This window comes from Fistularia commersonii, chromosome 13 (genome assembly GCF_037954325.1).
Source record: "Fistularia commersonii isolate RoL2024-O1a breed Wild chromosome 13, RoL_Fcom_v1.0, whole genome shotgun sequence".
Classification (NCBI taxonomy): Eukaryota; Metazoa; Chordata; class Actinopteri; order Syngnathiformes; family Fistulariidae; genus Fistularia; species Fistularia commersonii.
The window spans coordinates 11525094-11539330 of NC_141296.1; the positions used below are offsets into that span (position 1 = coordinate 11525094).

Consider the following 14237-nt stretch of genomic DNA (forward strand, 5'->3'; position numbering starts at 1 on the left):
TATGACAATGCAATAGGAAATAGGATTGTAATTTCTATTCAATTACCTCTATTGAAAACAGAGCTATGTTTTATATCATATGTTTTCTCTACATTCTATCTCTAGATACCAATAGACATTGGCAAACTGGGCAGCTGGGTCAAAACACGTCTGCCTTTACGCTCTGGAAAAAAAAAAGGTCTATCATGGGAACAACACCCTACACACAGCCATGGATACTGCACTTAATTCAGTGGAATGAAGAAAACAATGAGCAACACCAGACAAACAACATAATGAAATGTCTACCCTGAGATCCCAAGATAGCCATTGACAAGTTCACAGGGTGGTCACAGTGATTCACCAAACTAGTACACTTAATTTATTTGGTATTATCATGAGAATAAAACCTTTTCCTAAATCTTTAGCTGAATGAATGTATAAATGAAATAAAGCACTAAGATATGAAAGCCAAATATACATATATCAGAAACAGTTTATTGATCCTGGGGGAAATTGTGTGATCCCAGATGCACCATACAACTTAAATAAATATAGATAATAAAAGATTATAGAATATACGTGGTTTCAGAGATTAAAAGATGCGAGTTACACGAGCAAAATACAACCAGATCCCTCAAGTGATGAGAGGTCAATGTGTATCTGGGGTAGAAAAAGACATAATAGAGTTTGTTCAAGAAATAATTGAAGTTTGTTCTTTATATTTGAACAATAAAGGCCTGGCAGAAAAGACCAAATTACACAATAAATGAAAAATAATTTGTATAACATTGTATAACATCATAATAATGGTATCTCAAGTTATGCTGATGGGTAACACACAGAATGAGTGATTTGAAACTTCCAATTGCTCTGGTGTAACAAGTAAAGGCGTACTTCACATAAATCTTATGTTTTTGATTACAGTTTAGCATGGTGAGTCCTGGCTTAAGGGACAAGACCATCTACTGCTGCAGAATTTTTTGTTTTCTGTGTGCCATGGATGCGTAAATAACTATCTTGGGATGGATACTGACCACAGTTTTAATAATATCACTGTTTGATAAATCCCATTTTAGCAAAAAACAGTAAATCAACAGCCAATAGTGTAGATTTCGGATATTTTTAACAAGAGTCTGTACAGGGTAAAATTGGCATCAACTTACCGACACAGCTGTTGTTTTTCCCTGATCGAGATAAACGTTCATCCCAACATGCGGTACCAAGGGCCAGGACTCCACTGTTTTGCACCGTGCAATAGATCAATGCTGCTATAATGGTTGCAGCCAACATAATCCTGCACTTTGTTCCCTCTATGGGAGCTGCACTGGATCACTTTTTCTCAAGCATTCTCACAAATAGTTCAGACATACAAGAATCTCTTCAAAATTAGGTAACATTTGGATTTTTTGCATCCTTGTCCGAGACATAAACTCAGAGTCACAGAGTCTTAACTAACTAGAGACAGTTTGAAAAACTAAATGAAAAGATAGAAGCCTCAGAAGGAGGAAGGTAAAAAATACTGTGTGGGATCCTGCTTACTCCCTGTTTTGGCCACCATGCTGCCAGTCTGTTTTGGAAGCAAAGATTGAAATTCCTAACACCCCCCTGGTAAATTTTGCACATGCTAGTCCGGCACTGGAGCAAAATTTCCTTCAAGCGGCAGGCAGTGTCTCATGCAGAATGTGGAATATGCAAGAAATGAGGTCTGTCTGAGAAAAGGGTATATATATATATATTATTGAGTTACCTCACTCCACCCCCTGCCCATCTCCCTTTTGTATGTGGATGGATGTGCATGATCAACATAGCAACTCTGTGACTGGCCGGAGGAGATGAGGGGGCAGACATTAGTGACAACTAAAATGATTGTTTCCTCTTTTTTCAAGCCGCTTCATAAATACATACATACAGTACAATCATAATTTACCGATGTCACACACAGTAAATTGTTCTGTGAGTTATATGTGAATAAGAAACAGTATGTCACATTGTCTTCTGTACAATTTCATCTGGCTCCCAGAGAGAATATATAGAATGAGTAGTTTGAGAGGAATGGAGGAGCAGAGCACATTATCCCCAAATTGTTTGTTCTCATGTTACCCTGGAGAACAACTAACAAATGGCATTAACCAAAACACTATTCATACGCTCTATGACTAGTATATTGTCAGCAGCAGCGCGACTGGGAACCTTGTAGAGTAGCAGTAGAATATTTACACAACTGAAAGACTACCCTTTCTTCAAACTAATGAGAGCATCGGGTAAGGCACTGACCTTTACCCATGACTTTCTCCACAGACAGACTACACCATAATTATTCTTGAGGTGACAAACTAGTGTTCAGGGTGACAATCTCATATGGCTCTGAATCATGCTCATCACGAAAAGAATCAAGAATAAACTCAAACAATAAAAACTTTTAAATACAACTTACTTTTCTGCCAGGATTAAGTGAAACGATTTGACTTTATATATATACATATATATAAAGTCAAATCATACATATATATGTGTGTTTTTATACATATATATATATATGTGTATATATATATGTATATATATGCACACACACACACACACACACACACACACACACACACACACACACACATATATATATATTTGCATTTACAAATGTGTATGGTACTGTTATGGCCAGGTCTTGCCCCTCCTTTCTGTTTTTCTCCGTCGACTGTGGCCAATCACTCAGTTTTAAGCACTTTACACCTTAACAATTATGAACAAAATCATCCCAATTTAAAATGAGGGGTGGATTTTGTTCAGGGGAGTTCCTAACTTGTTACATCCCATAGTCAGTTAGGGTTGTTCAATACAGTGATTTATGTTGCTAACCATAGATATGTGCCGTTGGATCATGTTCCTTTTAAAGAAAAATATTCGACTTTATCTGGAATTTTGTGATTTTCAAGGTCTTTTTGCCTTTTAAAATTGTTTGTTTATACACAGCATTTTCTGTCATCTTTATAAATACAATTAATACTGAAGTTTTCAAGTGAAGGGACGAAAGGACAGAGGGGCTCATATTGCCTACAGACTTTGAAAGTACATCAATCAAATATCGTACAATTTTAACTTTTTGTACCATTTAAATTTGGACTTCTGAGATTTGATATTTTTGTACCATAAAAAAAAACATGAACATCTTCTTTGCTTTAGAAATTGATCATCTGACAAAAATGTCCTGCCTGTACTTTTAATATGTCCCCTGGACATCGCTGCCAGCAGTACTCATATGCTGCAGTATATAATAGAAAGGTGAAAGAGCAGAGAGGACATGAAAGTAGTGGTTATATTTTGGCCCCTTCCTCACCCCCTGCAATGTCTAGCCATATTCTATAATTAATGTCCTCCTCTCACTGTATCTCCACTAATTGTTTCTCTGTACAACTTGCCTGCTACTCAGGCACTCTGTTTCTCAAATCAACCTGGCCGTTGACATGACAACATCACAGCTGGCGTCAAAGATTAGCCGAGAGCCACAGGCTGATATGGGTTCTTGCTCCATGTCAATTGGTTTTCAGGGCCACGTCTCCATGTACCAAGATTTATAACACCGACCCTTCACAATTTCAGCTGTGACCCATTGATTTTCCAAGATGAAGTGCCGCCTGGTCCTATTCATAAAGGAGTACTTCCGCATATGTTTACATTCTACAACACACTCATATTAATAGATTACGCTGATTATACTCTTACAGTGATGATAGTAGAAATGTATATCTTACTGTTATGGTAAGTTTCATATCCGAGTTGTAATACATGTCATGGTTACTGGACAGTGATGTTGTAGAGTGCACAAGGCAGACTGATCATAGATTCACCTTCTGTAACAAAGAAATCATGCACTTAGCATGCTGAAAGAACACTCAGTGAAATTCATAACAATGTAGAATAAATGAACTGCAGCTGAGACAAGAAGCAGATATTTTTTGTTTCTGTTTCATTAATTTCTGTTCCTAGAAAAGTATTTGTGTTTTTGTGCGAATAAGAGGAGTGGACATCCACTAAAATATACAAATCCATGAAACATCTATACGTTCTGTTAAAAAGGAAAGTTTTATTTTACAAAGCTTTGTTTTTGTGAGAATTATATTCATTCTTCGATCTGTACAAATAGAATTCGGTCGGTGTTCAGTTTATTTTGACTAATTTGCATGGCCATTTGTAGACAAACATATATAAATAATCATAGAAACTGGCGGAATTTCAGATAACACACATTCTCCCCCATGCGCAGGCTGTACTTTCTTAATTCTTAAGGCAACAGTCAGCTTGATGCTCAAAGCAACAGTGATGTTGTAGTATTTGTGATGGGCAGTGGATTATCAGACTTCCTTGCCTCCACCACAAGATATTTATAAATTAATTTGGCATTGGCTATCACATATACACAGTTAAGTTTGTTTGGTAATACATAAAGGTTATGTAAACCCAGCAAAAGGACTGGACTATTGTGATATCCATCAAACATAAGGCTCCAAAATTGGTCATGAATGAAAATGAATCTGTTCTCTCACACACCCGAAGAACCCTAAGAATGTTTTCACGAGAACTACACATTTTGAAAAAAATTGTCAAAGTCCTGTTGAAATCTTTTTGTGCAACTGGACTTGAGTTTCTTCCCTTAAAGACGTTTCACCTCTCATCCTGGTGGCTTCTTCAGTTCGATGTGAAGAGTCTTCAAGGGAAGACATTCAAGTCCAGTTAAAAAAGAGAAAGAGAAGAATTAACTGTGACCTTGATGACCGAGACCCTCAATAGACATCGTTCAATTCTATAAATTAAAAGTGATGGAATATATCATTTTAATTATTTGAATATAATGGAGACATACCTTAAAGACCCTCTGATAGAAAAATAGTTAACATATATTTGAAACATTTTCAAACAATGTTAAAGTTTATCAGTATGATAAATTTTTTATATACAAAACAATATTTGTATAAAATATAACTAGCATGACATTTGGGCCCTGAAGATTCCTGCTATCAGCAGAGATACTCAGAGCGGGAACTGTCACTCTTATAGGTCATCTGAGAGTCAATGCTTGACCTGGAGCAAAGGAGCATTCTTTCTGACTCATGGGTTGGTCTCCTTGCCCAAAGCTCAGTTGGGTGAGAGTTCAAGGTTCTTTGCTTCATTGAAATTGTCTCAAACTTAACATAGCTCTCTTTTTCAAGCTCCTCTTCATCCAAAGCTGTATTGCTTCCCTTGCAATAGAGAGCAATAATTTTATAGAGTAGCAGTGCAATAAGAGGCAAAACCAAAGCACAGGCAATGCCGCTGATGATCATAAAAAGCTGGTTCTGACCACTATCCTCTCCATTGTCCAGAGTGTAGAAGTCAATGCAAGGGTCTTTTCCGACAGCGCTCCCTTTCACCACAAGGCAGACTGAGTACCTCATCCCAGATGACAGACTCTCCAGTAGAACTTTTCCACTGCCGGCATTAGTCTCAATCGTTCTTTTCATGTCATCTTCACCATATGGTGAATATACAACAGTAAGTGGGGACTTGTTTGGCAGTCCATCTGCAATCCAGAGCAACACTGCACTGTCAGATGTCTCCTCTACAATCTTGAGGTCTTTCACGGACTTCGACACATCGTTTTTCTTGCTCTTTTCATCTGCTGCAAGGTTTTTCCCATTGCCCTCCTCTGTACTTTTTATACCTTGGGGTGAACCTCTGAGATTATTGCTTGAGGTTGTTTTTGGCTTCCTCGGTGTGGTGGATAATGTTGTGAGTATTCTTGGAAGAGCTGTGGGTGTGACTGAGGCTGCATTGGGTGCATCTGTGGGGGGAATGAAGGTTGGGCCTTGGATTGTTGGTCCGGCTCCACTATTGGGCACCAGTGCAGGGACAGTAGTACTTATGGTCCCGGCAATTGAGAGAGTTATGGTAGCGTATGCATTGCCAGCAACATTCTTGGCTTTGCAGCTATAGTTTCCAGCATCCTTATACAATATCCCATGCAAGCTCATGATGGACCACCTGATTCCATCCCCAGGTGACTCCTGCACTGTAGGTTAAAATTAAAACATATAAGTCAACATGTACTTACACTTAAACTGTGTTTTCCAATGGGCTGTTACACTTAGCATCATGCAGCTTAATACTTTGTGTACATTATGACTTGCACTTAGAAACCAATTTTGGTCTAGTGAGCTTGTGAAACTTTTCAAAAACCTAATGCATATTGTACCTGTGTTGTTGACAGGTGAGCCGTCTGACTTAGACCAGTAGAGAGTTGGGGTTGGGAACCCTGTGGCATCACATCGCAGGAGAACGTTGCTGCCCAATGGCGACGTGATCATGGTAGCTGAAGTCATAACTGATGGCTTTACACAGTTATCAAGTTCAGCACGCTGAAATAGTACACCAGCTAGGTTCTCTGGTCCACTGCAGCTCAGAAACAAGTCCATCAGAATCACCGGTGTGATAGCCATTTTGGAGATCTCAATCATCTTTGAGATTTTGCAGTCACAGAACCAGGGATTATCTTGAAGGCCTGAGGAGGAAAAAAAAAAGTCGTTATTGATACTGCAAATATTTTGGGGACATTGGTGTGTCTAATGCAGGGGTCTCAAACTCGCGGCCCACGGGATGATGGTTTGTTGCTCTCGCCCTGGTCAAATGATTCCAAGTACATCTGCCTTGAAGAACTTATTACTGTTTTTTTGTTCAAATGTATTTATTTATTTATCAGCATATAACTGTGTTGTTTAACATATGGCTGATTTTCCTTTAAACTGGCATTTTGATGTCTGGATGGGCTCAAAAGAAGGCTTAAAATGTTATCACACATTCTTGTATTACTACATAGAATGACCCTGACAGTGATGTTAAAAATGCTCATATTATATCACAGTGAAATTTCTTGCAAAATTGTATGTAAAAATTAAATCAGAAGACATCGCAAACATACATCAGGTTGTAAATATGTTACATTTGAATTTAGAAATACCTATTGTCAAGTTTCTGGAACTTTTCAGTGGTTTTCGATTGTGGTTTTAGTTAATTTCCCCTTAAAATTATATATAGAAAATTCATTTATCAATTACTTCATCGTGAGCAATAGTCATCCTGAAATGAAACACATTCATGAGTTCATGTATGTCATGTGTGACATTCATTTATGCCTGCCATGATGACATGACGAGTGTGTTGAAATATAAATTTGAACTTTTATTCTATCTCTGTCACCTCCACACCTCCTTTCTAACTTATCTCCCATACAAAATGGAATTGAAGTAGTGTGTGAACCTTACACACGTAGTCATTCCAGACACTCTGTTACAAATAGCTGTGAACACCTGTTGCACACAATAGGTAAGCACATGTACTAGTGCAAACTAAAGCCCTTTAAACAGATTAGTGTGTCTTAGGAGTGGAAAAGCGCCTAAGCTGACGGTGGCCTTTATTCAGTTTTTGGCAACACACTCTTTCTTAGCCTTTTCCATCATATAACCAATTGTAATACTTGAAAAAAATGAAAACAGTTATGATGAATCTCTTGACTAATTAAATATTAAAATCTAATAGTCATCTATTTTTGATTGAGTTTTGTTTATTATTGACTCTCTCTTGCAAATCTTATTACAACAAAGGCTAATAAATAGACATTCAAGGAATTTAATTAAGTTTAATAGACATGATAGCACTTGAGCAAACTATTACTCCTTTCACACATTATAAACACGAAATACTTCAAGGATACACGAAAGAAGCTCTGTTCTGTTTGTGCATAGACAGTTTTTTCCCCTCCAGTCTAATCCTGTTTCTCCTTCAGATATACTGGATCACACAGCCGACTCCTTATGCACGCATAAGCCACCTAGCACTTCCCCTTGTCCCGCCCACTTTCTAGATCCCTTACACTGACCAAGAAACACAGGAACAGGTTTCCTTAAAGTAATGATTACATCAATTATTTAAGCTACATAAAAATAAACACAGACAATAATGGAATGCAGGACATTCGTTTCAATATGAAAAACTCAATGTAAAATATCAGCTGTCCTGTATTTCCTGTATTCGGCAAATGTTCGATTTTGCATGATGAAACAGGTGTTCAGTTGCTCTCAATATGACCCTGATTTGATTGCCAAAAAATTAACCTACTGGTGTGTTAAATATTTAGTAGTTAATTAGGACTAAATTAGCCTCCGGCAGTGAGCGTCAAGTTTGCCACTACTTAGAATAAGCTAATTTGTCCTTGTAGACACAAACTTGGCTAGATTTAGATAGATTAAAAGGTGGTGGAATAAAGTTACCGATGTAATTATCAATAGCCTTCCAACCCATCTTGTCTCATGTCCTTACCTAACACAACTTTCTGGGAGACATTTGTAGAGACTGGTGCTCCATTGAATGGGGGCCAGATATCCATGAGCTCAGAGGGCAGGGTGGTTAGTTTGTTGCTGGAAAGATCCAAATAGGTGATATTGAGAAGGTAAGGGATAGCTTCACTGGGGATGTTTGTCAGTCTGTTGTTATGTAGGTCCAATGTTTTCAACCTGGGCATCTCTTTTAGTGACTCCCAAGGGAACATGGAGATCATATTGCCATCGAGCCTCAGCTCATGGAGCACTTTAAGGTTGTAGAAACTACCAGTATCCACTGAGGTTATTGAATTGTAAGTAATCCATAGGAATCGTAGCTCCACAAGATAGTAAAAGGCTTCTGTTGGGATTTTCCTCACTGCAGTTTTCTCAACACGCAGCTTGACTGTGTCCACGGGAACATTGACAGGGATATCAGACATGTCCGGGTCATTGCAGAGCACAGACCTGAGTACAAAATAAAAAGTGAATTAACACACTTGAAAATATATGTGGCTATTTCATGAAATTATCTTGACAAAAGACCTAAATCCATTTACTGAATTGGTTGGTATTTAAAGAAATAATGTCACAGAGGTGTCGTATATCATATCCATCATTAATTTATCAGTCCATCCATCCATACTCTCTGCTTTTGCTAAATGTACAAGAAAACATATTGAGCCAATTCTCATTATTATATCATGTAGCTGTGTGTAATAATGTGGATAGACCTGGGATTTTTGTTGAGAGTTATGGCTTATATGTATTAGCAAGAATTCGTGATTAATCAAAGTAAAATGAATAAAGAAGAATCATTGTAATGATAAAAATAACAACCAAAATAACAAAAATTTTCCTACTATTATTTTTCCTATATTATATTTTTGTTATGTTTTACTTGAAACTCTGGCACAACAATTTCCTTCGGGATAAATAAAGTTGTTCTTATTCTTATTTACCTTTGCATGAGCTTAATGGCTAGACAATAATTCTTAAATATTTAGCAGGTAACACCTCCTTTGCTCATGTTTTATAACTGATATTTAAAATTGCAAAACATAATTTTCTTAATTTCAGACTGGCAGAGGTCATTTAAGTAGTAGTTGTTCTTTTTGTTTTATCAATTTCCACCTTCAGTAATTCAAAAGGTGATCATGTTTTCCTTCCTCCAAAACATGACTACATGCAGCAGGAGATTGAGAACAACTAATTATACTTGGGGCTTTGTGGTCTCGCTCAGATAAATAAATTGCTACAACATCTGTTAATTTACATCATCTCAAAAGAGGTAAGTCATTTTTTTATTTGAAAATGGCACCTTGGTGGACTGTGATTGATATTAGTCTTAGTATACATGAAAAACTTCAAGACAGATGAAAGATTGATGAAGATTCACTTAGTGGCTTGAAATAAATTGTTTCATAAATATCTTGAAAATGCCTTTGTTATTTTTTTTTTACCAAGGTTTCAAGAGTTTTACCTGGTTCCTGTTCCGTCAGTTCGTCCATGGAAGACGCAAGTACACTGGGATGGACAGAAGGGATGAGCCATACTGAGGCAGCATAATAATACATGCACACAGAGAATTTGATGCATGGTTTCACCAAATTCACCCAAAAGGCTCACATCGAGGAGAGATCAAGAGAAAAGACATCCGGATACAATAGAAGCTGAATGAATTATTTCCAAAAAAAAAAAAAAAACTAAAGCGAAGGAATAGAAGAACTCCCAAAGTCCATAAGTGGTAACAGGACACAGGCTGAGGATCGACTTAGCATGGGTGACCACTGGGACAATGTGTGTGTGTGTGTGTGCGTACGTGCATGTGTGTGTGTGTGTGTGTGTGTGTGGCAGGTGGGTGATTAGTAGAGGATTTCCGTAGGTTGACAGGGTCACGCAAGCTAGGCAGCAGCAGTAGGCACCATTTGGACACGGCGCTAATCAGTCAGCTCTGGAAGGGGTTACCCTCACATGATCCAGTCACGCCTCAGATGATCCATTCAGTTATCATCCTCTAATTCAGGGGCCTCGGGGCCCGAGGGCCAATTGCGACCCTCGGAACTATATTTTGTCGCCACCTGCCTGAATCAAATCTTTGTGTTAGTGCGGTCCGCGCGTTTTTTCTCACATGCATCTGGGGGTTTTATACAGTGGGTTTAAAAAAAAAAAACAGCCAAGGAAAAATTGAAAAAGGAACTCTGCAATTGATTTTTTGCTTCAAAATTTGAAAACAAATTATTTTTGATGAAAAAACATCTAGTGACATTGTTAAAATGATCTATACTTTTCTTGTTTCTATTTAAACACAAAAACGATAGCAAAAAAAGGGCAACATTAAAAAGATTGATTTAATAACCAGAATAGCCACCATTAGCCTTGTAAACATTATACTTCCTCTTACACATGCTAACAGTCAATTTTCTAATAGATTCTAGTAGCAAATTTACCCACAGTGACAAGATTTTCTCTTTTAACTTACCAATACATTTAGGGTGTAATTTCATCAATTCTTTTTTAATATTCATTTTTAATATTAATTTATCATGTATTTTTTAGAGGAACAGTTCATGACATATAAAGATTTTTGTAATATACCTGTTTACACTAAAACAAAGGAAAAAATTGTGTCTTAGTGTTACTTCTAGGTAATGATTTTACTGGTCCGGCCCCCGTGACATCAAATTAGGCCGTATGTGGCCCCCCGGACCAAAATAAGTTTGACATTCCTGCTCTAATTGGCTTAATATCCATTATTTTACTCATGATTTTTGGAATAGAAGGAACAGTATCACTATTTACCAGTCAGTGTTTTCAAAGGGATTATTATAATATGAATTTGAACTGTATCTCAACCTTTAGACAGTTACAATTACATGTTTTGATGGGATATTGTGGCTTTTGGGGATAACTTATTTCACCTGCTTAGCACTATTCATGTTTTTTTCATAGAACTTGCTTAGCAGTCAAAGGTCAGACAAACATGCAAACAAGCCCAAAATGTAAATATGCACATTATGTTTCATGGGTATCAATGCATTACAAAATGAGGATTTTCAAAAACAAAACAGCGTCTATGTTAAACAGGGGTCAGGTCCCTTTTAGACTGGGAGCTTCATTAAAGCCAGATATTTCTAAATCTATTTAATTGAGAGCCATATAGTATTTTTAACGTATAATAAATTAAATATGTCTTAATTTTAATGCGACCTCTGGTGCTGCATGTTTTTTTGTCGAAGTGCAGCTTTATATTTGACCGTTTCAAAAATGCAGTTTTATCATTGCATATTAGACATACCGCAGATACTGCTCTCTCCAAAAATTCAAATTCCTCTGTCCACGCAGGAATGCACGGAAATCTTCGTCTTTTTTTCTTTTCGCCAATCATCCATTACAAGGGTTGAAGCGGATAAAGAAGTTGTCTATCTGATAAAATTGATTTCTTCACTTTTAAAATGACCCGGAAGCAATTGGTTCCCGACCCGACCAATGGGTGACCCGTAGAATTTATTTTTCAAAATTTCTCTTTACTTCAAAATGACACGGTATAATGAAGAAATATCACAAGTATTTTAAAATCGGTTCCAAACTAATTTCTTAAAACTCAAAATTGTCTGGGACCATATGACGTCACCGGAAAAGCCATATATGGCCATAGGTTCCGGACCGCTGTGTTAAATCGTACTGATTTTATACCAAACCCGAGTGATGATTTGATTTGTGGAAAAAACAGCTTTGAAAGCTGCTTATTACAGCAGCTTAAAGTCACAAATTGTACAGCTAATTACTGTAAAATTTCGGATCGAGCTTTTGTCACCGCTGTATACTAGATTGATGACCAACGCAAACCGCTTTTAATTTTTTTTTCTTCTCACTAGTATCAGGTACTTCAGGCATTTCCATGCACTGAAACAAAAACACAAAAACAACAACCCCCAAACCAACATGTTGTTAGGGATGCTATAGCAATAATGAAGAGCTCAATTTATTTTGAAATTGAGTAAGTTAAAAAAGGAGTACATGTTTTATGAAGTGGAATACAATTTGCAATATTCTGCAAATAAGACTGACCAGATGATGGAGCAAGATTAAAAAGGGTTTCCATTGCAATGGCAAATCACACCATCTATTTCTGTTATAGATCAAGAAAAAGGAAAAAAACAAATAAATATGCATATTTGTATATATATATATTTATATATATTTATAAATATTTGTATATATATATATACAATAAATCCCTATATATATATATATATATATATATATATATATATATATATATATATATATACATGTTTGTATATATATACATTCCCGAGTAATAAATTAACAAGAGTAAATAAATGAAAACTCGAGTTTTGTATTGTTTTAATTCTGTCACTGTTACTTATTTTACAAGAGTGTTGAGATGCTTGTTGCAAGTTGTCAATGCAACTAAAAATTGGGCTCGTTGTTTGATATGTCTTTGCCTAGTGTATTTTATTCCATGTGAGCTGAGTGAGCAGTCTCTCGTATCTTATGATATTGAAGGTTAAATTAAAATGCAGTCCCTTTTTTCAATGTATTATTTATATCTTAATCATGATCTAAGTCCTTTAGTGTCTCAATAAATCCTTTTTTTTATTTATTATTTTGTTGGAGGCCATACATTACATGTCTGAACAGGTTCTGTCTGGCAATAGAGTGCAAAGAGTAATTTTAGATGTGATTTATGAGTCGACTGGGTGGACCGAGTGGATTATGGGAGACAGTCAAACTCAACCCTCTCTCTAGATGAAAGGTCTGCAGTCATTTATCCCTTTCATATTTTCCACACACATTGGTTTACAGTGGACAGTTTTCTTCTTCATATCCAGTATGTTGACTTTGACCCATGTTATTAATAAAAAATATCTATCTAGCATCTATGGTGATGATGATGATGAGGTAATAAAGGAATCTATTAATATATAATATAATAACAAATCTATAATATAATCATTTTTATATTACCCCTGAGCCTTAGAGCATTTGAAAAAGCCCTTAGAAAATGCAATATTTTCATGGATTTTCTGACGATAGCAATATTGGTGGTAGAAAATAAAAGATAAAAGAAGGTGAAACGTTAGATTGATGGTCACAGTTTTTTATATATATCTTTTGAATGATTGTACAACACTATTGGTAGTTTATATATTACTATTTGTGTTTTAACAACAGCATTTCTCCGAACGCTTTACAGTACTGGCCTACAGCATACATTCTTTTGTCATTTTTGTATGTGTGTATAACTTTTGAAAATTTTAGTTACTTGCTTAATGGTGTAATAGTTATTATAAGAATAAGAATAAGAATAAGAACAACTTTATTAATCCCGAAGGAAATTGCAGTGCCAGAGTTACAGAATATAAAACAGTAATAAATAAGAAAAGAAAGGCAGAATTAGAAATAAAAATAAACTATAAACTATAAAGTGTTTCAGTGAAACTATAAAGTGTCTTAGTTAGCAGTGATAAACCTATAAGTGTCTTAACATTATAATGTAGCAGTTATGAGATGAGATGAAATATTGCTCAGTGTAGCTGTTATGAGATGAAATAATGTACAGTTCCGAATATTGCACAGAAATGAGATATTGCACATTTTTGTTTGTTTTTAAGTTAAAGATAGGTTGTTATGGTTGCCGGCGGCTGAATGGAGAGGAATTAAAAAGTCTGATCGCCTCGGGGAGGAAAGACCTCCTGTGGCGTTCAGTGGAGCTCCTCGGTGGTATCAGTCTACGGCTGAAAGAGCTCTTACAGGACGTCAGTGTGGCATGCAGGGGGTGATGGATGTTGTCCATGATGCTGAGGAGCTTCTTCAGCATCCTCCTCTCTGACACCTGCACCACAGACTCCAGCTCCACGCCCAGGACAGACCCAGCTCTCCTGA

The 14237-nt window shown here is 36.5% G+C and overlaps 1 protein-coding gene across 1 annotated transcript; it reads right to left on the reverse strand.

Moving 5' to 3' along the window:
* Window positions 1-3950: 3950 nt before the first annotated feature.
* Window positions 3951-9970, reverse strand: lrit3a (info leucine-rich repeat, immunoglobulin-like and transmembrane domains 3a). The gene is made up of 4 exons (XM_086158290.1): window positions 9808-9970; window positions 8326-8792; window positions 6206-6511; window positions 3951-6022 (listed from the first exon to the last, which is right to left on the reverse strand). The coding sequence occupies exons 1-4, from the start codon at window positions 9921-9923 to the stop codon at window positions 4992-4994; spliced, it is 1920 nt and encodes a 639-aa protein (XP_086014416.1). The 5' UTR covers window positions 9924-9970; the 3' UTR covers window positions 3951-4991.
* Window positions 9971-14237: the final 4267 nt, after the last annotated feature.

What these genes read in the sequence shown, in the direction of transcription:
- lrit3a (XM_086158290.1), bottom strand. Translation starts at nt 9,923, where the DNA reads ATGCATCAAATTCTCTGTGTGCATGTATTATTATGCTGCCTCAGTATG. An exon ending in CTCCCAGAAAGTTGTGTTAG is followed by an intron (nt 6,512 to 8,325) that starts GTAAGGACATGA and finishes TTTCCTCCTCAG; the next exon opens with GCCTTCAAGATAATCCCTGG. An exon ending in CTCACCTGTCAACAACACAG is followed by an intron (nt 6,023 to 6,205) that starts GTACAATATGCA and finishes TTTAACCTACAG; the next exon opens with TGCAGGAGTCACCTGGGGAT.